The sequence below is a fragment of the Mesocricetus auratus genome, unplaced genomic scaffold (genome assembly GCF_017639785.1).
Source record: "Mesocricetus auratus isolate SY011 unplaced genomic scaffold, BCM_Maur_2.0 Super-Scaffold_100044, whole genome shotgun sequence".
NCBI lineage: Eukaryota > Metazoa > Chordata > Mammalia > Rodentia > Cricetidae > Mesocricetus > Mesocricetus auratus.
This window is the reverse complement of record NW_024429221.1, coordinates 1,495,063-1,522,500: the sequence shown is the minus strand read 5'-3', so window position 1 is coordinate 1,522,500 and position 27,438 is coordinate 1,495,063. Positions and strand designations below refer to the sequence as shown.

The 27,438-nt window shown below is 46.2% G+C and overlaps 1 protein-coding gene across 6 annotated transcripts in view; it reads left to right on the top strand.

Annotated features, from left to right (window-relative positions):
• Positions 1-27,438, top strand: part of Deup1 (deuterosome assembly protein 1) — a 67,249-nt gene that overhangs the window by 18,478 nt on the left and 21,333 nt on the right. For 3 of the 6 annotated variants that reach the window (XM_040735258.1, XM_040735259.1, XM_040735262.1), the window contains exons 3-10: positions 1,404-1,575; positions 2,902-2,997; positions 5,199-5,330; positions 6,028-6,117; positions 11,146-11,259; positions 12,573-12,815; positions 20,136-20,281; positions 24,489-24,594. In XM_040735258.1, coding sequence (XP_040591192.1) covers positions 1,404-1,575; positions 2,902-2,997; positions 5,199-5,330; positions 6,028-6,117; positions 11,146-11,259; positions 12,573-12,815; positions 20,136-20,281; positions 24,489-24,594 — 1,099 coding nt within the window. The remainder of the gene's footprint in view (positions 1-1,403; positions 1,576-2,901; positions 2,998-5,198; positions 5,331-6,027; positions 6,118-11,145; positions 11,260-12,572; positions 12,816-20,135; positions 20,282-24,488; positions 24,595-27,438) is intronic. The other 3 variants (XM_040735260.1, XM_040735263.1, XM_040735261.1) reach the window with 2 other exon arrangements.

Genomic DNA, 27,438 nt, shown 5'->3' with positions numbered 1-27,438 from the left:
GCTTATTTACACCAAAGAGCATGCAAGTAGTTATGAAAAAGCGGCGTGAAAATGAAAGGCCAGGGATCTATGCTTCTCAGCATCAGCACTCCAGGTAAAAGTTAGCCAGGCTGTCTGTGGAAGAACTAGCATACTTCCTTCCCTTGGGTTTAAGGGTTAAATAAAAATTGAAAGAGTCTTTGGGTCTTAGTCCAGGAGTCCATGAGAAGGCTTTGTGCTTAGCCCCTCCCCGATGTGAGGCCTGGTGGGTGTCCTTCTGCATAAACTAGAGAGACAGCATCTCTCAGGTCCAGTGTGGTTCTGGAAACACAGGATGGGGTAGGTGTTGCTGTGGTTAGTACCACAGATTTTAAGCCAATTCTTGTCTAAAGGGCCTGTTTTCACTTCGTGGTACGAGGACCACACAAAAGGGAAGCCGAGGCCTGTGTCTGATGCTTCTACAGATGAGCTATGTGACCGTGGACCTGACTGACCTCCCAATGTGTCTCTGTCACACCTCCTAGACTTATGACAGACATCTGTGTGTGTCTATTTTCACCTGTTGGATCCCTAAGCACTTAGCATTTGTTCAGAATTACCATATCCACAAAAATTAGCATATTCTAAAAAGATGATGTTCTTGTTAGATTTGGTCTGGTTTCAGTTTTGGTTTTTGGGGGAGTTTGTGAGTGTGTGTGTGTATGTTTGGCTTTTTGTTTTGTTTGTTTGTTTTTTGTTTCTTGGTTTTTTTTATAAGTGTCTGAAACTCACTATATAGTCGACTGGCTGCCTGAGCAATCCTTTTGGCTCTGCTCCCTGAGTGCTGGGATTACAGGAGGGTAACAGTATTTTTTATATAAGTATAACTGTACCGTGCTTAGCTAGTCTTATGTCAATGTAACACAAGCATCTGAAAGGAGAGAACCTGGATTGAGAAATACCTCCATAAGATCTGGCTGTAGGGCATTTTCTTAATTAGTGATGGATAGTGAGGGCCCAGCCCTTGAGGATGGGGCCATCCCTGGTCTGGTGATCCTGGGTTCTATAAGAAAGCAAGCCATGAGAAGCAAGCAGGTAAGCAGTGTCCCTCCATGGCCTCCGCATCAGCCTCCGCAGGATCCTGCCCTGCTTGAGTTCCTGTCCTGACTTCCTTCACGACAGTGTGGAAGTATAAGACAAATAAACCCTTTCCTCCCCAGCCTGCTTTTTAGTCATGGTGTTTCATCTCAGGTACAGAAAGCCTGACTGAGACAGGTAGTATTGTCTCTGAAATTACCTCTTTTACTTACGGGATTAGCCTGCAGCTTTGAGGTTTGCTTCTATTGAAACAGTTGAGCCATTGGAGGAAGGACAATGGGGATTCAGGGACCCTTCCTCCCCCATCTTCGTTGTCTGAGGCTATCTTACTTTTCTACATTCTCCAGAGCTTCTCCTTGTGAAGCAGAGCTTCAGGAACTGATGGAACAAATTGACATCATGGTGAGCAACAAGAAGTTGGACTGGGAAAGAAAGATGCGGGCTTTAGAGACACGATTAGACCTTCGGGATCAAGAGTTGGCCAACGCACAAACTTGCTTGGACCAGAAAGGCCAGGAGGTACTGAGGACGCATGCCAGCAAAGTGTTCGTGCACCAAACTCATTTGTCGCTTACAATTCTGTCAGTAAATTTTGTGTTAAATGTATGTTGTTGAATAGATTCAGGGGCTAAATCAGGTATTTGCTAATGGAGACACTCACGACATCAATGCTGCCAGTAAACGTAACAGACATTTAAGGTACCTGGGAAGCAAGCGTGTTTGGAAACAAAAGTAAAAATGCTTCGGCTCCTACAGAAGCCCTGCCATGGAGACCAAACCTGTCTTTGTTCAGCAGAGCCCGGGAGTATTTGCTGCTTCTGATCTGCTGGAAAATGCTTTGTGAACAAGCATGCCAAGGGCTAATTGCCAAAGGAGAGTGCATTTGATGAAAGTGTGTGTGTGTGTGTGTGTGTGCATGAGTGTGGGGAGGTATGGGTGGGTGTGTTCTCATATGGGTGTGTGCAGGTGTGTGTGTGTTCTCATGTGTGCATGGGTGCGTGGGTGTGTGCGTGGGCATGTGTGTGCCTGTGGGGGGTGTGCTGGTATGCACCTGGAGTGCCCTCTTAGAATGGCTTCCCTCCACTCCCGTGGCCGCTCACTGCTGAGCTGGTGCTCATAAGAGAATGGGAAAAACATACGCAGACCTACATGGCTGGGCTCTTTCGGGAGTCAGGAACCATACGCCATCACAGAAGTTCTCACCAGCCACTTTCCAGCTCTGTGGACTTCTGGATGGTTTGGGTTTTGGCAAAGCTGAGGGAGGTTGATGTTTCTCGGGTGGGGGTGGCTGTGGTTTCCCTTGGCAGGAAAGGCAGGTCCACTGGTCCTGGCATATGCACATAAGTAAGTAGGTGTCTCATCTGCATTTAAACAGAGTAGTTCAATCCCTTAACAAGTGCCCTTGAGCATTTTTATTTTCTCATTGATATGTTAGTTCTTATAAAACGCAACAATTACCCCTAGACCACCAGACTGGTAAGGGATGGAACCTGACCGAAAGAAAATCTCTGAGTTACAGTAGCAGAAGTTCTACATGAGCGACAGTGGCACAGCCTCCCAAGCAGGTCATACAGTGTGAGTTCTAAATCTTAATTTAAAATGCAGCAGTGACAGGGATCTCTTGCCAAACGCATCCCATGCTATCCTAGTACACAGCCAGTGGACCGGGCTGGAGACGTTTGCTTTCTGTGAATTCCGTTATTAGTGGCTATTTTAAGAACTGCAGGACAAACGTTTACTCGTGACTCAGTACAGCAGTCTAACTTGGATTGCTTCTTCTTTGCACATTTTCCGATTTTTTAAGGTAAAATTCAGAAAAAAATCTAAAGTTTGTTTTTAATGCAGGTGGGGTTACTTCGACAGAAGTTGGACAGTCTGGAGAAATGTAATTTAGTGATGACTCAGAACTACGAGGGACAGCTACAGGCCCTGAAAGCCCAAGTAAGGGAACCTGTTAAGAGTAACACGGCATACTGTGACACATGCTTTCACCTATAAAATGTTCATCTTTGAAATGTTTGCATGTAGGCAAATGTCCTTGTGTCTTCCTTGCATGCTTGTGTCTGGCCGTCACGGTCTTCTGTGTCCTGATTGTCACTCCTACGAGGCTGTCAACTCAGATGCCATCTGCACGGCCTTCCCTGTGACAGGGCACTAGACAAATAACTTTTCTGTCTCTCCAGAGGCAATTTTTTTAATGATTACTATTAGGTATGAGAACAAACACTGAAATTCCCTTCTGTGGTTGTCTCTGGGGTTTCCACAGCAGCCTAAAATACGGATGCTTGATGCTAGGGCCACGTAGCTGGAAGAAGGGCGCTGGCCTCACACCGACGGCTGCTCATGGTCAGCAGCAGCGCCTCTGCATGCGCGGTGAGGGGCACCAATGTCTTTGTCACCCATCACTGCGGCTCTCCACTAGGCTTGCCTCAAAGTCTTGTCTCCTAGCAAAGATGTCTCACAGGGCAGGAGTGACCTCAGCATCACAGCCCCAGCAGCCGCTGGGGTCCTTAGCCTAGAAAAGGACAGTGAGGGGCAGTAAAAGGGCACAGACCTCTGAGGGGCATGGGGCTTCACAACAAACCATTTAAATCCCCGTCATTAAAACCACAGGAGGAAAGGAAAGGATGTCTAGAATGCCCCAAAAATTGACCAAAGTGTCACCAAGCCGAGTGAACCCCAAACAGGATAAACCCAAGGAATTATATAACAGACAAAAATCAATGAACGACCTCAGAAGCATGTGAAAGGAACAAGCCTTAGCGAAGGGGAAAGCAGTCTGGACGGCAGCGACCTCTCGTGGGAGGAGCCAGAGGGGTCACAAGGGCAGAACAGTCGACGCTGGGACTCTGTCCCAAAGAACACACCCTTAGGAGTGACAGGGAAACCAAGGCATGACCAGTGCATCTGTTAACAGTAGCATCACCCAACACAGTGGCCACCAGAGATTCCTCACAGGACCAGGAAAGCACTGGTTTAAAATCCTTCTGCTCTTGAGTTTTGCTAATTGTTTGATTTTTAAAAAATCCCTAATATAGTTTCTAGTGTATGTATCAAAAATATGTGATATTTTTGTTTATAATCGAATCAGGATGAAAAGGAAATAAGCATTCCACCTTTGTACTGGGGAAGTGCCAGGCACCTGCAGACCACAGCAAGCTGTGTGCATATAATCTGATGTTTGAAGGAACGGCTGGGAAAGATGTAAAGAGAGACACTCAAAACTGTCTTCAACTCAGTGCAGCCTTAAAAATACCCCTGTGGGCCACGGGAAGACAAGAAAGTGAAACCAAGTCACAAGCTAGAGGAAGCCAGAAAACAAAACACAAGAAGCCAAGCCTCAATGGAGCATAGCCATAATTACATTAAAGAAAAATGGCCTAACCACACAAATTAAAGTGTGCCAGATACGTAAAAACAGGGCCCCGCTCAATGGGCTGTTCAAGGAATTCCCTTCAAATACGATTCCACAGGGAGGCTGAGAGTAAAAAGAAAGACAAAACAGTAGCATGTTATGTTTAAGAAACTAAGCTGACGTGCTGCCGAGATGATTCAGTAGCAGAGATTAGCTTTTTAGCAAGCGCGGAGACTGCTCAAGAACGCACCCGGAGACGCAGGGGAGATGGACCTGAGCCTGCCAGCAACGGCTTAGCTAGCTCTGTAGCTTTTTCAGCACAGAAGTGTCAGTGGAAACCGTGAGCAGACACTGAAACCTCCTCAGACGCTTCGATACGATGCTATAGACATACATGAAAGTATGAGCCACGGTTACATCAACTGATTTGTTGAGATTAAAGCTGTCAACACAAGATGGCATTAAGAAAAAGTAAGGAAAATCTGTGGGCTTTTTTTCCGTTAGCTTTGCTGCCTACATACACTAAAAACAAAACTGAACAAAACGTTTACCAAGTGAGTCATCGACTCACACTGCACTGTTAACGGGGGCCCAGATTTACATACACAGAAGTAGAACCCTGTTCAGCCTCAGTAACTGAGTTTTAACAGCGGGTTCCATCCTCGCTAATAGGGACATTTAGGTTGTATTGCACTTCCTAATCGTGACTTACCTTTTCCAAGAGCTGCGCGACAAATACTGGGGAGGCCAGCGGTGAGTAACAGCTACTATTTCCTATCATTTGCAGTTTTCTAAGCTAACCAATAACTTTGAGAAACTGAGATTACACCAGATGAAGCAAAGCCAAGTTCACCGAAAGGAAGCCCCCAGCAAAGAAGAAACACCCTTTGAGCTGAACAGTCTGAACCAGAAGCTGGAGGTGAGCAGGCGTTCCCGGTCCCTGGGTTCTGAAGACAGTTTGCTGTGGATGTGGGCTCCATCTCCAGGCACAGAGCACCCAGGATGGCCTCTCAGTGCACCTCAGCTTCAGGCACTTAGTAAATTCAAAAATATCTGTGATTTATAATGCATACATACGTACGTACGTACACACACATTGGGAGAGCTAAAAAAATAAATAAAGGAACAAAGACTCCACAGCTGTTGAGTGAAATTGAGGGGCATCCTAGGGTCAGTTAAATTGAATACCTAATAAATCTTTTAATGCCCATGTAACTATTAGGTACTAAATCTCTGTGAGCCTCAAAACTGTTTTCAGAACAGGGACTGAAGTCTCACTTTTGGGGGGTTTTTTTTTTTGCTTTGTTTTGTTTAAAAGCCTAATTCCACTCCATTTAAGTTGTCCCACGTCACTGAGAACTTCTAAAATCCATCTCTGAAAAGATTCAGTATACTGCCAAGACCTTTATTCCCACCCTTCTAATGGTATAGCTTTGGAAACTACAAAACAGCGATCTCTCTTCGTGTGTTCTTGAGAACCCTTGCAGAAAAACTGAAGGGATGGCGTCTCCGTGAGCCCCTGACATCCAGCACGGCTGGGCTCCAGCACGGCTTGGGGGTCACGTTCTCCTCCTAACCTTTGTGTTACCCTATTCAGTTTCTTTCATTCTCCTCAGGTCCTAAGCCGAGCGACCCATCCCCAGCCAACAGTCTCATTTTCTCCTACTCATGAGATCAGGACGATCCTGCGTCTCCCAGTGACCAAGGTCAGAGACAGTTTAGGGATCTTTGGCCTTTCTCGTCCTTGTCATTCCCACCCCTGGACCCGTCCTTGACCTTCCTTCTGTCTCCTTGTCTTCACGCACCACTACCTTGCTCAGTTTTCTTACGCATGCTCCAAATTTTTTGTAAAAGCAGAGAGAATCGCAGTTGGAGATCACAGCCATGGAGCTAGCCAGCCATGGCAGAAGGCCTGGGGCTTACCTCAAAAGCCCCACTGACTCTACCCTTGCTCCCTGAGATAGAGGCGGTCAGACATAAAGCCATTGTCACCTAGTGAATGGTTCTCAAGAAAATCCCTGTCTTGTTCCCAGCCTCTCACCGGGTGTGGCTGGCCTCTCGAGGGGTATTCAAACACAGGCTCTGGAGAACTTAGCTCTTTCTTGACATGAAAGTCAGAACACCCTGTGGTAACACCCATTACCCATTTGGTTGGTTCTTGGTGGGCTTCTGGAGGGAACCACATTCATATACATATTTCTGACAACACACTTCCTCATGAGTATGTTTACACTGAGGCAAGAGTTTTATGTAGACACGGTATAACTTGAATGATTATAAAGCATCCAACATAGTTGTTTTCCTTACAGCCATCTGGAAAGAGCTCAGAGGAGATGGCTGTTCTTGTTTTTGGACATGTAACATGTTCTCCTTTAGGACAAGCACATTCAATGCTATAGTAATCTCAATCGGGACAGTGTGTGTGTGTGTGTGTGTGTGTGTGTGTGTGTGTGTGTGTGTGTGTGTGTGGTGGGAAACATCACCGCTTATAACACGGATCATCACCCACCATACTCACTGATCACTCTGTGACATTTAGACCATGTTAGCCTCAGGAAGTTTCATCAATCATCATTGATTAGTAAATTAGGCTGATGTCCTGGGGGATAGTTCTGTCAGTAAAGTGCCTGTCTCACAAGCACAAGGACCCAAGTTCAAGGCCAAGACTAAGCTTAGACACTGGCCATGGTGGTGCACACCTGTGATCCCCACACTAAGCAGCCTGAGAGAGGTGGATCCCTGGGCACACTGGCCGGCCAGCCTAGCATAGTCACTAAGTTCTAGGCCAAGTGAGATACACAGTCAAAAACCAAAGTGGACACCTTCCAGGAATGACATCTGAGGCTGCCCTTTGGCCTCCAAATGTGTGCACATGCACACACACACACACACACATACTTTTATATTTAGACACATGCTGACACATTTAGGGATGAAAATGCATGAGCTCAGAAAGTTCCTTTAAAATACTTGCACAAGAGTGAGAAGTAAGACATGCTGTTAGTGACAGTTAATCTGGGTAAAGATTAGGTTAGGCTTACTCTCCACTTTTATGTGAATATGAAAAAAATTCCTAATAAAAAGTTAAGATCATTGTGTGATTTGTAGAGTCACGGACACATCACCCAACACTGTTTCTCGGGGTTCAGAAGAAGGGCCCTTTTAAGATAACAACCACCACCAAAACCAATACCCCAGTTATCACCAGAAATACTCATTTTAATGATCGTGACCCACTCAACCTAAACGACTCAGAGAAGGCTTTGTAGTCTTCAGAATGTGCCCTGGAGGACTAGGGGACTCCCCTGGGCTGACCTTCAAGAAGTCCCACATTCCTGAATACAGCCTGCTGGCTGCCTAACCTTGAAAGCCATACCTCTGGTTAATGGAGGAATCTGGACTGTTATCAGTACCACTAATATGTCTGTGACTCTGTCTAGCCATCCTAGACCTCATCGATGCCTGGTTTAGCCCTGATGATCTAAGGTTAATGCTACTGCCTCCTCCTAAAGCTTTCTGGGGAATATTTAAGGTTATTTGTGGATGTTAAGTAGATGATGTTAAGTATATTTATTATCTAAAAGATAATAAATTTTCTAAACTAGGCAGGTGGGTTATACCTCTAATTTCAGCCCTTGGGAAGTGAAGGCAGAAGGATCTTGAGTTCAAGGCCAGCTTGGGCTGAACAGTGAGACCCTTTATGAAACATTAAAAAAAGGAAAACATGTTTACTGTTTAAGCCAATCTTATTCCATTTTTTTGCTATTTTTCCTCAAAGAGTTCTTTATAATTAAAAATATTTTTAATTAATTCCTAAAGTTAGCATACAAAATGATGGGTTTCCTCATGGCATCATCATAAGTATGAAAATCAAATTCTTGAAATCCAACGTGTACTGATTTTTAAATGTTACCCATCCTCTATTTGGAACCTAATTTTATAAATGTGTAACTATTACTGAAGACTCATTCTTAATTTTTACATCATTGACTGTCAGAATCAGTCCATAAATGGACTGTCCCCACTACCCTAATAAATAGAGTTTGTCATAAGGAAGACATAGACGTCGAAGTGTGTGCCTACATTTCCCAGGAGTATTCCCTCCACCTGATTTCAGATTGCCTTAAATTGCTATAAAGTCTTCCTCACTTACAGACCTCTTTCACTGATTAGGACTTGCATATTAAAAAATTTAAATTTCCCAAATATTCTTCAGGATCATTTCTGTGTAGGAAATACGAAAAGCGCTGTTTTTCTCATTCTAAGAAAGACAGTTTGCATTCTCAGCTTCAACAAGTTTCCTGTGCAGCATAGCCAAGTCGGCCCCAGCAGCCATTTTCAAAACACTCCAGCCAAACGCACCTTGTTCCAACTTGACATAACAGGAAAACCATCCCCGTGGCTCTTATGTGACACTTTTATTGCACGTGTGTACTGTAAGTGGCTTGTTTGGATGTGCACGCTGCTCCTTTACTGTGTATTCCTTTAAAAGTGGGACAGGGGGTTAGTAATGGAATAGTTCCAAACCGGGAGATGTCAGCAGAGCCTGGAGCATGCAGGCCTCCACGCTTCCAAAGCCTGGGCAGAAAGGCTGCAGCAACCAGCCCAGCCAGAAGTGAGATGCAGAGATGTCTCTGGCACCTCCAAAGCCAAGTCCGTGGCTCCCAGGGTTGCGTTGTACCTTCAGGCCCTACACCACATTACTTGAGTGGGCACTTGTGCAGCTAAGCATGCTGTATCCAGCTAGCCCCATGTTTTCTTCCCCAACTGACACATGGGAATAAATTACAAGATGCGATGTGCTCTCCGTTCCCCAAGTGAGCTGATTTTAGCTTCACCCTATACACAATGGCTTTGAAAGCCGGAGGCCGATACAGCCAACATTGGCTTGGGCTGCTTCAGAAGAGTGCAGAGCCTGGGTAGCTTAGACAGAGGCCAACGGTAAGATTCTGATGAGGGCCTTCTCTTGGCTCAACGGTTGTCTGCTGGGTGGACAGCAGAAAAGAGGGCGTGTGGGGAGAAATGCTTGTCTTTTGTTGGGGGATGGGTACATGTGCTCATGGGAATGTGTGCATGTGTGGAAGCCAGGAAGCCAGGAGTCAGCTTCAGGGACTTTCCCATCTCTTTGTATTTGGCTTTTCTGAAATAGGATCTCTCACCAAGACCCTGTTAGGATGGCTGCGCCCCAATCCTCCTACCTCTGCCTGCCCAGCACTGGGATTACAGATGGGCGCTGATGCACCATCCGGGATTTTTATACAATGGGTGGGGATTGAACTCAGACCCTTAGACTTGCACAATGAATGCTATACGAGCTGAGCTGTCTCCCAGACCCTGGCTGGCTGCCTGCCTGCCTGCCTGCCTTTCTTTCTTCTTCCTTCCTTTCTTCCTTCTTCCTTCCTTCCTTCCTTCCTTTCTTTCTTTCATTCTTTCTTTCTTCTTAATGTGTAACCCTGACTTGTAGGAGTGAACCCCACAAAGCTATCCACCCATGAGGGCGGAGACATGTAAACTAACACAGGTAGATATAAAAGGAAGTGAAAGAAGAAGGAACCTCCCTTTTTCTTCTAGAAGCCAGCCAGGCTTCTAACTCCTGGTCTGTGCGACTCTCTCTCTCTCTCTCTCTCTCTCTCTCTCTCTCTCTCTCTCTCTCTCTCTCTCTCTCTGGTAAATAAATATATTGTTTTCCATATATAGCATCGAATATCGTTATACTGACTGTCCTGGAATTTGCTCTCTAGAGTAAGCTGACCTCAAACTAATAGATCTGCCTGCCTCTGTTCTGGGATTAAAGACGTGTACCACCGTGGCTGGCCTGATCCCTATATTTCTTAATCTTAACTCAATAACCTCCTGGAGGCCCAACTTTCAATTTCATGACAGTGAGCCCTAGGTTTCAGCATACGTAGTTAAGAGGCACAAACACTGAGCTCATAGAGCTTGATAAAGAGGCATCTTTTTAAAGAATTATTTTAATGGGGGGGGTATATGCACGTGAATGCTGATGCCTGCTGAGGCCAGAGGCGGCAGATCCCCTGGAGCTGCAGAGTCCTCTGCAAGAGCAGTTCGGGCTCTTGGTCTTTGAGCATCTCTCCAGTTCATCCCTTCAGCAAATGCCCAGGGACTAGAGAACGAGAAAGGGAGAAGCAACTGAGGGAGGGACAGGAGGTGCCAGCTGATGCCGGAGGCTGTTCGACTCTCCCTTTGCCAAGGAGAGATCTATGCTTTCAGTATGTTTAATATTTCTTTGTATGTTAAAAAATCTATAATTTCCTCAAAAAACTGGAATACACAGGCCAAGCACACCTATGCCCCAGAATCCCATGCCTTTTGAGTGATGAGTCAATGCCACAAGCAATATGGATGGCCACAGCAAGGGTATATCAAACATCACTCATAACGTCACCTGTTGGCAGAGTGCACCCAGGGCGTGGGAAACAGATGAGTGTGTGTTTAGACTTGGACGGCATCACCAAGGCATCTCACTACGGATATGCAAATAAACCCCAAATCTGAAATGAAACTCCCCTGTCCAAGTGGTTCAGATGTAGGACACAGAGCCTGTAATAATCAATTAATGTGTAATTCCATCATTTTCTTGTTTACTTTCCTAGTAGGTAAAGAATAGACTTATTTTTTTTCTCATAATGAAGACACACAAAGGGAAGAAGCTCTGCTCATTGTACTTTTAGTGAATAATAATTTTGTTTCTCTCCCCTGCCCTGTTCTAAAAGGAGTTCAGAACAAAGTCAAGGGAATGGGACAAACAGGAGATCCTCTATCAGACTCACCTGGTATCTTTGGATGCTCAACAGAAATTACTATCTGAAAAATGTAATCAGTTTCAGGTAAATGAGATTTTACTATTATTATTGTTGTTGTTAAATTGCATCGTCTAAATTGGAAAACACAATTAGAGGTTAACTACTGTCATCCTTGCATTCAGTGAAGAATCTACCTACTCATGGAAGTGAGAACTGAGGGTTAGCAGCCATCTTGGATCTAGTGACAGCACAGTCATGTGCATGAGTGCTTTGTGACCCTGATTTTAGCCTCTGTGTCTCAATGTCTGGTGTCGTTATATCTCTAGACAACACATGCTTTCAGGCAGTTTGGACAAGCACCTATAATCCTGTGTAAGCATTACAGCTCAGATGGAAAGGTATCCTGGCAGCCGGAAACCAAAAAATACCACAAAAGTCGCACACACACACACACACACACACACACACACACACACACCAAACCTCAGAGATTTATTGGGAGGGAAAAAACAGGAGATTGGCTACCTCTGCTCGGGTGAGAAGCAGCAGCAAGCTGAACAGGACACAGGGCTTATATAGAGTTTCTTGGGAACTTTCCATGGTGGAGATTGAGATTTCATGTCCAGAGATTGGGCTTTTTTTTCACTCTGTAGGGTGGGGTCAGGGCTCAGCAGTTAGGACAGTGAGAGTGTTCTGTGGGTGGAAGCTGGCAGTTAGAAGTAGTCCTTGGGGGAGGGACCTGGGTGGTTCAACGGGCTTACACCCCGCACTTGGGGAGCCAAAGGCAGGAGAGGAAGGTCATGAGTTTGATGCAAGCATTGTATAATAGGACTCTGACAAAGACAAACAACAAACAAAAAAGCAAAGTTTATGTCTGTGTGGTTTTTCTGGCATGTCCTTAGCGGCCGGCAAGGCTGAGCGCGTCCTCCTGAATTTCTCTTCCTCCTCTCCCATGGCTCCCCCACGCTCTGCACATTGGGTTTGTGTCACTTGCTTTCCCTATCAAAATGAAGAGGTTTTACACATTAGGGATTACCAAAAGTAGTGATGTGTTAGCACCTGGTTTTTCCCCTCAATCTGTTTCTGGTTTTTATTTCTTTACCATAGAGACATCTTCAACTGTTATGTAATTGAATTAATGTTTTTCTCTTATTATAGCTTCTAGATTCTTTGTTGATTAATAAGACCTCTCCTCCTCCAGACCCCTTCCCTGCTCTAAACTTGTGCAAATACACGTTCCTTCACATCATCTGAAACTGAGGTTACAAACATGCGTAACTCTGTACAGTATAGGCCAAGCTTAATACTAAAAGATATCTTTACTAATTCTCTTACTTCTTTGCCTGTATGGAAGTCTAAATAAATCGCTTAATTTACGGGATTATCATATTTCTCAGAAACAGACACAAAATTACCAAAGTCAGCTAAATGGTAGGAAGCAATGCCCAGAGGACAGCAGCCCTGAGATCCCTCACATGGCGTGTGACTCAGATCCTGGCTGTGAAGCCAGCCAAAGAGATGAGTTCATTATTGAAAAGTTAAAGTCGGCTGTGAGCGAAATAGCACTGAGCAGGAGCAAGTTACAGGACGAGAACCAGAAGCTTCTGCAAGAGCTGAAGACGTGTCAGAGGCAGTGCCAGGTGAGGGTCTGTAGGGGGGGGCGGTGCCAGGTGAGGGTCTGTACGGGGGGGGCGGTGCCAGGTGAGGGTCTTACGGGGGGGGCGGAGCCAGGAGAGGGCCTGCACGGGGCGGGGGGAGGGGCGGAGCCAGGAGAGGGCCTGTGCTTTCGGCCTCGTTTCCAGGTATTGATGAGCTGCACAGACGCCAGCCTGACAGGGATACGGACAGTTTTATGACAGCTTTCCACTGCACTGTCAACTCAGGTCAGAGCTCCCTGCATAAGTACTTCTCACCTGAGTAAATTCGGTAATCGCATGGGTATATTAGCCTCTGGAGTCTTTTAATAGCACAGTGACAACGTGCATTATTGCCAGTGTATCGGGACAGCCGTCACAAACCTTTATGCCTAAAAAGCATACCCCAGTAGCCACCCCTCGCCCCTCCAAGCTCACTTGCAGGGTAGACTTTGGTGAGAGGCGGGGAGCTGCTCTTCATTCAGCGCCGGGAGCTCCATATCAGTCCACGTCCCACGACTGTAGCAAAGTACTCTGGGTAAACCATGGCGGTGAAAGGTTCCTTTAGGGTCATGGTTTGGGAGTGGCCTATGGCGGGGCACAACATCATGGTAGGAGAGCAGGGTAAACTGAGACCTCGTGGCCTATAGTAAAGGGGAAGGAGGACAGGCTGGGGTGTCCACCTGACGCCATCTCCCAAAGCTCCAACCACCTGGCCCGTGGAAACTCTGGAGAATAAGCCAGTAGCACACAGGCCTGCCAATGTCTGGTCATGACACTTGGTCATAAGCCCCTGTGGAACAGTCTTCTGGAACTGGAGGTTGTGGTGACGCCGTCAGATTGATTGATCAGTAGGTGTGTACCCAGTTTTTTCTTCCGTAGCCTAACCCACCTCTCGGCTCCTCTCATTCCCCCCATCCTGAAGCTCACTACCTGAGCAGACTCTGAGATACTCCGCTCTTCAACTCTCAGGAACATTTCCTAGTCCTGGGCCAGTCCCTTCTCCTCCCCACCCCACCCCGTCACTGCAGAACTGTCTGCTCTCCCCCTGTCCTCTTCCCCTGCATGGGGGGGGGCAGATCACAAGCCTCCCACATTCTCTTCCCCCAGTGACATTTCTAAGAGACCTGCATGCCCACCCCCCCCAACCCCCCCCTCCCCCGTCTTGGACTCCAACTTTGTCTGCAGAAAGACCTTATTCCAGCATTAACTTGAATACGGATATAAACAAGCAAACCAGACTGAACTGGAAAGTACTAGACACGGAAGAAGCCACACATCCAGACACCCTCCAGATGTAGGACAGGTGTGGGGGCATCTTCCCTGGTTCTGTCATAGTCTAAGATTAATTCTTGTCTTCCTGGAGGTTGGCAGGGCCGCCTACTATTCAGCTAGCTGGCTACCCACCTGCCTGCGAGAGCTCTTTGCACAATTGCTGGTCCCAGCAGGATTCTCTTCTTCTCTGGGATGGGACATTGGCCCTACCTTCTGTTTAAAGACAACTCAGAGCATACATTTCACTGCCATCTTCACAGGTAGAACCTGTGCCAGGATCACACTCAGTGAATAAGCAGATTGTCTTTCTAGGTCCTTCCAGAATCTTCTGCCCTGGGCTTCAGTTCACACAGCATGGACTGAAGAACTTTGTGTTTTGTCTCTACTTGGGGCCTTTTTGGCTCTGGTCCCTGGAAGACTGTTCCCCAAAGTGCTTGCTGAGTGTGTGGGGACAGACATAAGGATCCACAGAGCTTTGCTGGCCGGACCGTCTTTCTGGATAGTGAGCTCCAGGCTCAGCGAAAGGCCCTGTCTGCGTTTCTCAATAAAACAAAACAAAGTGGAGAGCAGTAGGATATACTCAGGGTCCACCTCCGTCCTCCTTACATATGCATGTGAGCTCCCACACCACAGGTATGAGCTTGTACATGTGCACACACATACAAACACATATAAGTTGCAGGCATTAAAAAAGCAAACCTAATGATTGCATAACATGCTCAAGAGGAAAAAAATATCTCTTGTCCTAATAAAGATAGTTTTGGAAATTGCAAAGTAATTTGGTTCAAAAGTTTCCCGATTTCTCTTTGGAAAAAGCACCAAGCCCCCTGCTTTTTTTTTCTCCTCCTCCTGCGTGTCACTTCCAGGTGGCACTCATGACCTGTCCTTTTCAGCAAATGCTGAGAATTCGTTGTTTAGACGTGTCAGTCAGTTTGAAGGTTTAAAATCACTGCTCGTCTCAGAGCATTAGACAAGTTCCTACCTGACAGATGGGCCTTAGATTTGTTTTACAAAATTTGCATTTTATCAACTAAGGATCAGTAGAGGTAAATGATGCTGGAACCATAATATGCGTTTGTGAAAAACCTTGTCTCTCCTGTGAGCCACCTGACAGGATGTTCCACATTTTGCGTGTAAATGGAAAAAGACAAGCGTTCCTATTTAAATTGCTGTCATTTGATACGTTGCGGATGCCAGCTGCGTCTGCGTCTTCTCGAGGCACATCATTTGTCTCTCTGCAGCCTTGAGACATGTCAGCGCACAGACCCCACCGCTCATGTTTATTTACTATCCGACACACCCCTCGCGTTTCTAAATGTGCAGGATTTTCCACTCAAGATTCAGGAGAAAAACAACGGCTCTGCGTCTTTCACACATCTATGCTGGGAAAGTTAACTTCTCATTTGCTTGTTAATGCACCGCTAAGAACTCGAGCAACACTGTCCAGGAAAAGTAGAATCCAGCCGTAGGTCTAATTGGAATTCTGCAGGGTTTGTTACTGTCTTTTTGTTTTGTTTCGTTGTTTTGATTTTTGAGATGGAGTCTCATGTAGCCCAGGCTGCCTTCAGACTCACCATGTAGCCTAAGGTGGCCTTGAACCTCTTAACCTCCACCCTCCTCAACTGGGCACTGGCACCCTCAGTGTTTGCAGCGCTAAGGACAGACCCCAGGGCTTCATGCACACTGGATAGATACAGCACTGTCCCACCTGAGCTCCATCCCCAACCTGGGCTTGAAATCTTCTTGTAGTCACATAAAGAGCTAGAGAGAAATTAAGTAAATGTATTGTAAATAGTGTGTTTATTCAAGCCAATACATGTGCATATCAAAACACTGTCATTTAAAACATAAACAAAATGTAAAAATTATTAATGAGATCTTACAGTTTGCACACTAAGTCATCAAAAAATCGGTGGTATAACATCTACAACATACCAACATTTCACTGCTAAATGCCTGCTCTACATTTGGGTTTCATAAAATTAAAGGGAGCCTCCGGTGCTTAAATTGTTCCAGCCACGCTTGAAAATGTCCCAGTAACAAAATCATCTTCCCAGATAGTTGACACACTGACAAATAATTGATTTGACTTTCATGCAAAATTGTATCAATTTCAAAGCTGCATCCTAGTTTTAAACGTCCATTAATTCTCATGTCAACTTGGGCTTATTGAATCCAAAGCAAGAAGATAATTCTAGACTTATCAATATCAACAAATCCTTCCCATTGTCCTTTACTTTTGCAGCCTGTTTACATCATGCTGTCAGCCACAATCTAATTGCCTCTTTATCCGTCAAATCGTTATTTCCAACATGTACATTAATTTACATCCTCACACCTGTGGGCCAGGTCATTACACAGCGTGTCTCTCCTGGATACTCATCTGTTTTCTATAAACAGAGCAGACCGCTCCTGTCACCCTGACACCATAGGTCACCAGCCCAGAGTTGAGGCTTTCCCACCTCAAGTTCCACGGTAGAAATTCCACCAAACAGAAAGCCCAGGCTGTCCCTTCTTCGCCTGTACAACATAACACAACATAACAGGTGGCTTTTGCACCAAGGTAAATTGCTTTCCTACTGTATAATTAATTGTTTCATGTCTCTTTAGTGTTTGAAATTTTAATTCTAACTGAAAAATCCCCAGTCTTTAAAACAGAGAATACCTAAACCAATCTCATAAGACTCAATCTGTTTTTAAACTTATGTCTGAATCACCAGGAAGGTGTGTGGCTAAGTTTTGTGATCAGCCCCTCCCAAACCCTGGTCCTTGGGAAACACATGTAAATTGAAGGCTTTTCCTTTAACAAAACTTCCTGAGAACTCCCATCATCTAAGTAGAGTCATTGTTCATGATCTCCAAAAAGCAGAGCTAATCCACAGTGTGTGTGACAAACAGAAACTCAGAACGTGGTATATCCATGTAACAGGACATAATCCAGCCAGAAACAGAAACAGATGAACCTTGGAGATTTGCTGAGGGTAAGGAACCAGCTGCAGGAACCACTTCCTGTGGAGTCCCCTTTGATTCCCAGGGAACGGCCAGCGTGGCTGCAGAAGATTCTCTACCAGGCCTTGGTGTGCCGAGCGATGCCAGCGTGTAATCCCCTCCCTTCTGCCAACAGACAGCCAGGCTCAGAAGCTCCCCATATCCAAAGGCAGAAACTGATCTCCACCCATCCTCCTGTTACTGATCTCTCTGTTCTCCACCCATCCCCCTGCTACTGATCTCTCTGTTCTCCACCCATCCCCCTGCTACTGATCTCTCTGTTGTGCCTCGGCTTCTTGCAGGCACCTTCTGAGGAGCCCCGCCCACTGCTATTGCCCATTCTCTCCTGTCCAGGTCTCTGCTTCACTTCTGAACTGCTCAGGCCTCTTGGGGACCCACGGGGTAGCTGGTATTCCTAGACACTTCAGCCTTGACTGCCATGGGGAAGGGGACCAACAAGGTTCCTAAGTCATCGTGTCAGGAAAGCTGACTGATGGCCTTGGCCATGCGATTGTCTGTCATTTGCTTACTGTTTTATTATCCAGAAAGCACCAGCGTTGATTAGAGCTCACACTTTGTACTTTATTCAAACTCCATGGCCTCAGGTGGGCACACAGGGGGACCACATTGATGTGGTTTGGTCATTTGTTCTTTGTCTTTATCCGGGATGGCGAGCTCTCTGAGGGCAATTAACATCTGTGCCCCCAGAACACACACTAGGAGCTCAGTGAGGATTTGTCCAGAGAGTGAAAGGAATTCTGTAAGACAGAGGAAGCAAAAGAGGAAAAATGTTTCACTTTAAATTAAGCACATTCTAGCCGGTCGGTGGTGGTGCACGCCTTTAACTCCAGCACTTGGGAGGCAGAGGCAGGAGGATCTCTGTGAGTTTGAGACCAGCTTGGTCTACAGGAGCTGGTTCCAGGCCAGCCTCCAAAGCCACAGAGAAACCCTGTCTCGGAAAACAAAACAAAACAAAACAAACAAAAAAATTAAGCACATTGTGATGGACATTGACGGTCCTCCATGGAGGGCCTCACTATCCTTGGCGAGTCAGTGGGAGGTGGGTTAAGGGGGTCGGTGGAGGGCTTGGGAGGATGGGAGGGCAAGAGAATGGGGGATTGATATGTAAAAAAAGATTGTTTCTAAAGTAAAAAAAAGATCAATAAGAGAGAGTTAAAGAGCCTGACCATCAAGATTTGAATCTTTCCCTTGCTACCTTCTAGTAGTCAATGATAAACAAGTAAATCAGAAATCAGAATGATGGGGGATATCCTTCTGTACATGTGTTTCTCTTATTGGTTGATGAATAAAACACTGATTGGCCAATAGCCAGGCAGGATGTATAGGCGGGGCTACCAGATAAGGAGAATGCTGGGGAGGGGAAGGCAGAGAGAAGCCACCAGTGGGAGATACCATGAAGAGACTGGGAAGATAGGACGCACCAGGAATTCTCTGGTAAGATAAGGCCATGTAGAAATACATAGATTAGTAGTTCTGGGTTAATCATTAAGAGAGAGCTAGCCAGTAAGAAGCCTGAACCATTGGCCAAACAGTTTCTTTTAAAAAATTAAGCACATTGATTTATTGATGCTAATTTTTAAATTTTAATTGTTTGACAGCTTCATACATGTATGTGGTGAATTTTAGTCATTTTCACCCATCATCACCTTCTCCCAGGCCCCTCATGCTCCAACTGTATCTCTCCCTCTTCCTAACAAAGCCTCTTCCTACTTTCATGTATGAGTGTTTGAGTTTATGTGAGAGTGTGTTGTGTGACTGTGTAAGTATGTGTTTATGTGGGGGTGCGTGAGACTGAGAGTGTTTGTGTGAGCATGTATGAGTGTGTGAGAGTGTTGCATGAGAGTGTGTGAGAGAGACTGAGTGTGTTTGGGTGAGCATGTATGAGTGTGTGAGAGTGTTGCATGAGAGTGTGTGAGAGAGACTGAGTGTGTTTGGGTGAGTGTGTAAGACTGTGTGAGTGTGTGCAGGAGAGTGTAATAGTGTGTGTGTGTGAGAGTGTGTTTGTGAGTGTGTATGTGAATGTGTGAGAGAGTGTGTGTGTGAGAGAGAGAAGGGTGTGGGGTGGGTTTGTGGGTCACCTCGTGGATTTCATTAGGATTGCGTGCATGGGCGTGGACTTACTAATTGGAGCATGGGCAGTTTGCAGATGGCTACATCATGGAAGAAAATGACTTCCCCTTTCCCAGTAGCCATTAACCGCCAGTAGCTTCTCGAGGAAGAGTGGGTCCTCAGGAGCCCCCTCTCATCCATGACGGAGTGCTGACAGGCCCCGTCTTGCACAGGTAACCACGTGGTAACCACAGCTGCTGTGAGTTCATGAGAACAACAGCCAGGCCATGTCCCCTCAACATCATGCCAAAGACTCCTCGTCCTCGTCCTGCGGCTCTTACATCTTCCCTTCACAGTGTTTCCTGAGCCTCGAGGGGGGTGGCTGATAGAACGTCTCATTTAGGGCTGGAGCACCCACAGCGTCTTGTTCTCCGCATTTTGACCAGTAGTCTCTGAGTTAACCACTGCCCACTGCAAAAGGAGGGTTCTCTGGGAACACCACTAACTTACAGACATAGACAAGAGCTTAGAAGGCGGTGTAATGTGTTTCTTTAGCAAGATAACAGTAGCAGCTTCTTCCTAGGTCTCAGGATCTCCCCATCACCCAATCGCAGGTATGCATTCCTTCCTGTGGCAGCGCAAGCCTCAAATCCAATCAGAACGTGCCTGGTTATCCCCACAGCGTCCACGCCACTACTGCGCGGGCGGGCACCTGTTGCTTGACATGTTGGCGGCACGCAGGGTCTTCCGCTGGGTAATGCCGTTGGCACGTTTTCTCCCGCAGCGGCCTGCGCAGCACATTCTGAGCTTCGAAAGAGGAGGAAGCCGCCAGCTTGATTTCCCCCGGTCTTGCAATCAGTATCTCGGCAGTAGGATCCGGCGGGCACCAAGAGCAATGGCGATACCCTGTGCTGTCTTGAAGGACTAGATTCTTTTTTTAATGTGTTGTGCACCATATTTCTACAGTGAATGCCAAAATTTCTTTTAATGCAGGCCATGGAAGCAGGACTGTCAGAGGTGAAGAATGAGTTACAGTCACGCGATGATCTCCTGAGGATTATAGAAATGGAGAGATTGCACTTGCACAGAGAACTGTTGAAAATGGGAGAATGCCAGTCTGCTCAAGAGAACAGGAAAAGGTACAGTTCTCACAGGGGAGAGAAAACCCTCGAAGCAGGCCGTGTGGGGGGGGGGGGGGGCTTCATAGCTGAACCAGAATTAAAGTTTATTTGAATTTACCATGCATTCTTCGGGATATTAGTAGAAACAGTAGCGTAGAGCTGGCGTTTAGTTGTAGATTTGCAGAGAAAGGAGATGTATTCTTTATTCTAACTGTCTGTGGTGTAGTTGCCTACAAGCCTGATGCTAACCTCTTCACTTGCTGATGGGGTGGTAAGTTTGCCTCTGCCCTCACAATCGTGGCTCAGTGGTTTAGACTTCCGGAGAACCCTAGAATCCATGACAGGTGGCTCACAAACACTCAGAACTGCAGTTCCAGGACACCTGATGCACAGGCACACACGCAAGCGCATAACTTAAAACAAGATAAAGCTCTTCTTAAAAAGTTAGTTCTAGCACGGATTTTTCTGCCTTAGGAGTAGACACATATTTCACAGCCACCACAAAGTAGGCCTCCTGAGAATTCAGTGTTTGAGGTTCTGAAGAGAAGGTCTGGTTTCTTTAACAATTAACTAGCGTGGGACTTTTCTTCTCAGAATCAGCAAGCTAACAAAACAAATGATGGGATTTTAAAAATCTGAATAGCTAAACGACCAAGGATATTTTGCAGAAAGATAATTGTCACTGCTTCCCAGGCAGTAATAATTTCTTCAAAATCGTAGGACATGGCAGCACGGAAAGATGGCTCAGTGGTTAGGGCAACGACTAACTACTCTTCCAGAAAACCTGGGTTCAACTCCCCATACCCACATATGGCAGCTCATGGCCATCTGTAGCTCTACTTCCAGAGGATCCAATGTCTTCTCCAGGCCTCTGCCGGCACACCACACACTCTTAACAGGGTGCACAGACACCCACACATAAAATAAACATAAATCCTGAAATTAAAAAAAAAGGCAATGTCAGGCTAGTCATGATGACACAGATCTCTAATCTCAATTCTAGGGAGGCAGAGGCAGGCAGATCTCTGTGAGTTCTAGCCCAGCCTGGTCTGCACAGTGAGTTCCATTCCAGCCGGTTCTACAAAAGGACAAACCTAATAACGCCCTGTCCAGATACGGCCTGCTTGCTTTCGGTACACATTACCATATATTTGGCCAATACAAACTCTTCTTTAAGCTCTGTCAAACCGTATGATCATTTCTGTCTCCAAACGACGCCTCTTTGACTCGGAGGGACCCCCTCAGATGTCTCATTCTTAATGAGATGACGTCATGTACTGAGATGGCGTCATGTACTGAGACGACGTCATGTACTGAGATGACGTCATGCACTGACCATCATGGCTTTCCACCGTGTTTGGGACGCCCTCAGATGTCTCATTCCGGGACTTAACGAGATGACATCATGTACTGAGATGACGTCATGCACTGACCATCACGGCTTTCCACCGTGTTTGGGACCCCCTCAGATGTCTCATTCCGGGACTTAACGAGATGACGTCATATGTACTGAGATGACGTCATGCACTGACCATCACGGCTTTCCACCGTGTTTGGCTCCTCAGGCTGCCTTTGTCTTGCCCGCTGCAGTCTTCAAATGCTTTCAGTCTGGTGTCGCGGCTGCTGCTTCTCTAGTCTGCTGTCTGGGTTTCTTTAGCTTGATGCTGCCTCTTCTCCATGGTTTATTAAGGTGACGCAGCCCAGAGCATCGGCGCAGTGGTGAGTGACGTTTCCATTCGTTTCCAGAGCCTTTCCTGATGATATTAATTTTGTTGGCTTTGCCATTTCCTCCTTCCCAGCACGCGCACCATGAGCCGACATGGTTTTTATTACTAAACAGTAGTTCCGAGATCGTTTTCCGAAATGAAAAGCCATACTTCCTTCATCTGTCTGCATTAGCATGGTCATGTTTTCTAAGCACTTACCCACATCAGAATGGCATGTTTTCCATCCACTCCCTGAACCTGGCAGCTCACCACAAAGTTTTGGAGGTCAGTTCAGCACTGCACCCCTTAGGAGTGTTTGGCAAGAATCTAGAAATGAGGACGTTCTTTTTTCCCTTTCCAAATCATAGCAAGTGAGAAATTTTAAGACTCCTTTTGGAACTGATGCTTAAGCAGACTGTTAGATAAAGTGGAAATACAACACAGGTCAGTGGGAAACAAACAGGCACTTCCGGAAAGGAACATGTAGTGTGTACTCTGATCATATGGAAGTAAATAACATGTAGTGTGTACTCTGATCATATGGAAGTAAATAACATGTAGTATGTTCTCTGATCATACGGAAGTAAATAACATGTAGTGTGTACTCTGATCATACGGAAGTAAATAACATGTAGTGTGTTCTCTGGCCATATGGGAAGCATGTTCACTTGGATATGCAGAGAGAACAACATTCACAGAAAGCTGACCGAGGGTCTTCCAGGATCATTACACAGCAGTGTCGGTAATGCTCACACACTATGTTGGCCTACATAAACTAGCATGTGTGTGTGTGTGTGAGAGAGAGAGAGAGAGACAGAGACAGAGAGAGAGACAGAGACAGAGAGAGAGACAGACAGAGAGACAGAGACAGAGAGACAGACAGAGAAATGGTCAGAAAGATCAACCCAGTTTACACACCTTTGAGAGAGTCTTTATTTATAATCTTTAAATTATTTCTCCACCATTGCTCAGATTTGGAGTTGTGCTTTTATTTTGTGTGCTTTGTGTTTCTAATATTTGGATTGCCCGGGGATGTTTACAGAAAGCCCAGTTATACCCCCAGGTAACTCCTTTTGAGTCACAACAGACTAAAGTGGTGATCTCACCTAGGTTCCTGGAGCTGCTGTCCAGTTCCACCACCCTCCCCCCTCCTCCCCCCTCCTCTCCTCCCCTCCCACCCTCCCCTCCACTTCATATTTTAATGACTGGTTCCAGTTTGCCATGTAGGGAAGTAGCCCTCACTAGCTGTGCTTCTCTGAGCATCAGATGAGGTTGTCCTTCTGCCAGGAGTTTCTCCTCCCTCGCTCCCCTCCCCATGTTAATAAGTGACTGCTTTTCCATCTTATATGCAAGAAGTCAAAAAGCAGGCACATTTGAGCTCCCTCCCTGGCCACGCCGTCAGATGTCGTCATTTCCGGTCCTCTGTGGGCTGTGCCCCTGGACTTGGACGTATGTATGTCTTTGCCCCGGCACATCAGCACTTGGGGCACCAGCAGTTTCATGTTGCTGGGCGTGATCACTGTTATTTAGAACCTCTTGTAGATAGTGTCAGTCTTTTAAAGAATAGTCCGTCCCCTCCCCAGCTTCCTAATGAATAGAACCTGGGCTCACAGGAGTAGCTGGCAGCAATCTACAGTTAGGTTACTCTACCCTCCTCCTTGCAATTAGGATACTTAGCACTAACACCTCTTCATTCCTGCTGCTCAGCCTCAGTGGTGGTCTGCCAGCACCCCTCGTATGTGACCAATAACACACTCCTGGGTACGTGACCAAGACACTCCTCAGCTGATTGCTAGGCACCGACCCCTCCCTTATTGTCCGGCATCCCCCTACCTCATTTCCCCTATTTAAGCCTGTACAGAATTCTCATTAAACGGCAGCTTGATCAGAAGGTCTGTCTTGATGTCCATCTCTCTCCTGTCTCTTGTCTCATTCATTCCAGGTTCCGCTGGGCTCAAACCCATTGTGCCCTGCTGGTCAGGGCATCATGTATTTCCATTAGGTTCCCAAGCTGTTTTATTACAAGAAGCAGTCTTTTCTTCTTATTCAAAACTCTTATCTCCAGGGGATGGAGCGCTGGCTAAGTACAAGCACTGCCAGCTGCTTTTCCAGAGGTCCTGAGTTCAGTTCCCAGCAACTACATGGTAGCTCACGAACATTTATAATTCAATGTCCTCTTCGGGAGTGCAGGCATACAAAGAAACAAAGCACGTGTGTGCATAAAATATATAAATAAATAAACTTTAAAATCTTTTCTACATATGTAACCCCAGTGTTTCGCCTACTTAATGTATAATTGAAATGCCTATTGAAATGTCTTTTCTCTCATTAAAACCACTCTTGCTAAAACACAGAAATAGTCTCAGGACTTGGAACTACTAGAATTTGCAATTGTTGTAGCTAATGGTGTTGACAATATAGTGATCTATCTCCACAGCCTCCAATGGTCTAGACTAACGATATAATTAACAATTTGCAAGTTAAGCTTAAGTGCTGCCTGCTTTGTTTTTAATTTGCAGACTTGACACATCATATTCCCCTTCTACTAAAGAAGCAGAGAGGAAAAGGAAAGAGTTGTTTTCCATGGTCTCAGATCAACCAAATCACGAAAAAGAATTAAACAAGGTATGGGATATGGCGAGGTCCATTCTTCTGGCTCTAACGTCTCTGCATAAAATTGGCTTTAAAATCTTCCTTCACGCTCCCTTCTTTTTCCTACTGTATTTTCTCCAAAAGAAATAATCTGCCAAGCGGATAATTCTGATATTCCGTGTGAACACAAATCTTGAATTACTCTGCCAGCGGGAGGCTGCAGATAAAATGTGGAGGCATGTCTTCGCGAGGGAGCTCAGCATGTGGGTGACCTTGGGAGACCTGCCCGCAAGCCTCATCCATGATGGGGTGGCTAGTACTGTAGACATAGTGAAAGAATGTCTGTCTCTCCAGATAGGGCCTTGACTCTCGAGGGAAGGAAGGGTTCCACTCAAGACTCGTTTGGTAAACTAATGAGTTTATTAATTACCTACAGAAGGGGGAAGGGCATGTTTACAGGATCATGTGGGATTCAGAGGCAGTTGCATCGCAGAAGCTGCAACTCTGGAGCTCTGGACTGGCAGCTCCTGGTCCCAGCAACTGCTAACTACTTTGGGGATCTTACAACCTTAGGGTGCCCTGGGCCTTCCCTTGCAGGGGTTAGTTAGTTTCCTGTGTCTTGTGAGCTCTGTTTTCAGTGCAGGAAGGAATGTTTCAACTCAGAAGAAATAGAAACACAACTTCCAGCCCCCTGAGGTTATGATGGGGTGAAATGAGTCAATGTCTGCTGACACTCTTGTGGCATGTGCCAGGGACAAACTGTCCCAAAGACTGAACACAGCCTACGTCGCTCAGCCCTCACGATCATCTTTAAAAATGGGGCCCATGTCTTCTTCTTTTTGCCTTAGAGGAAACTAAGGCACAGAGAAGTTGACTAGATTCCCCCACATTACACAGATGATAAGTGGTAGACGAAACTTTTCAATGTAGGCTGTGTCACCCCAGAGACTACATGCCTAAATCTGTTCAAAAACGATGAGCTAATGCAAGTCACATGCTTAGGAAGAGCCTGGCTCAGAGCCACCGCTGACAGATGTGGCCTAGCGGTGGTCTGGGCCACACTCACATTTCTGAGGGCCCGGGGTGGACCAAGCCCCCTGCCAGGGGTTGGAAGCCTAAGGCTAGGAGACTCCAGGCATGGCTCACGTGGAGCTTGTGGTTCTTCCTTCCTCTAAAATCAACGTGTCTCCCTTGTAATTGTTCTACCAGTTTCAATAGGAAATCCGTTGGCATGGCAGATCCTGACTGGGTGTAATTCACACCAATAATCCCAACGCTGGTGGAGGTTGAGGCTGACTCTGCGGGGCAGGGAGAGGCCAGAGAGCACACCTCCAGGCCCCCAGAGGCCCAGGCAGCAGCGCTGTGCAGTGCAGTGGTGGATGGGTGGGATAACCAGCTGCAGCTTCCAGAAGTATCTACAAAGAGCATTTCCATTCCCTTGTAATGACACTAACAAGTGCCATGCACTATGACTTTCGTGAGTGTTTTTTCCTGTGTGGAAACAGAGCTGTCTTTAGTCACTTACTTTGTGATAAAATTCACATTTTAAAAACCATGTCACTGGAAGCAGGTAAGTCAATCTCATTTAGAAACACTCTCTGTGGGAGAGCATGTTGTTTTAATATCTAACCACAGTAAACTAATAAAAAAAACTCAATCCTCTTTCAGAATAGCATATTCGTTTTCTTAACTTTCGGAGTTTCATTTTTAAGAGGACAGTGCTAAGCCACACCACGGAGATATAAGCAGTGAAGTCCAGATTCAATCCAGACAATATAGCTGGTTCACCAAGTAAACTGTAAGGAGGAAAAACCGAGAGGGGGAATCAAAGAGATTCAGAGGGAGTAAGCAGGATGGCCCAGTAGATAGAGGGGCTTGGTGCTAAGAACTTGACGACCAGAGTTCTAAACCCAAGACTCATGGTAGAAGGAGTGAACCAGTACCTGTAAGCCCTCTGAACCTCCCGTGTGTCCGGAGCATGCATGTGAACACACACACACACATGTAATTTAAAGAGACCCATCACACATTCTGGGCTCAGGCCCTGTCACCGAGACTCTTGCTTTGGGGAGCTGGACACCCCAGCTCCTGCTTGCTGAATGGCAAAGTTAAGACCATGTGGTTTCTAAGTCTTAGTAACGGGAGCAGGACCAGATAAGAGTGGGCGGAGTCTAGCCGAGGATGCAGCACGTCCTGATACAAGCTGCCCACCTCCCAGCTGGGTTAGGCACCCTCCAGGACAGTCCTCAAACACCGTGCTACACCGTGCTGTAAATATCTGTGATCTTTCTCCTCTACCCCATATGTGTGTGCTCTGAGAGAAGGATCCTTGTGTAATTTATCTCTGACTCCCCAGGGAAAGACACAGTGAGTGGTCTTTTTGTTGTCGTTGTTTGTTTGTTTGTTTGTTTGTTTTTGGTTTGTTGTTGTCTTTTGAGACAGGGTTTCTCTGTGTAACAGTCCTGGCTATCCTGGAGTTTGCTTTGTACTAGGCTGGCCTTGAACTTACTAATATCAAACTGCCTCTGCCTCCAAAGGGCTGGGATTACAGGTGTGTACTACCACACCTGGCTAAATGTCTAGTTGAGTCTTTAAGCAACTTTTCTTTTTGTTTGTTTTGTTGTTGTTGTTTTTTTTTTTTGAGATAGTATTTCTTTGTGTATCCCAGGCTGCCCTGGAAATCTCTCTGTAGACCAGGCTGGCCTCAAACTCACAGAGATCCACCTGCCTCAGCCTCCCAAGGGCTAGGATTAACAGCGTGCACCACCACCGCCAGGCAGAGTAGTCTTTAAAAGGATGCTGCGGAGTGTGACCAAGGCAGGAGGGAGTAATGGGAACAGAGAACAGAGGGTCTGACAGGGTGAGCTGGGCTGCTGC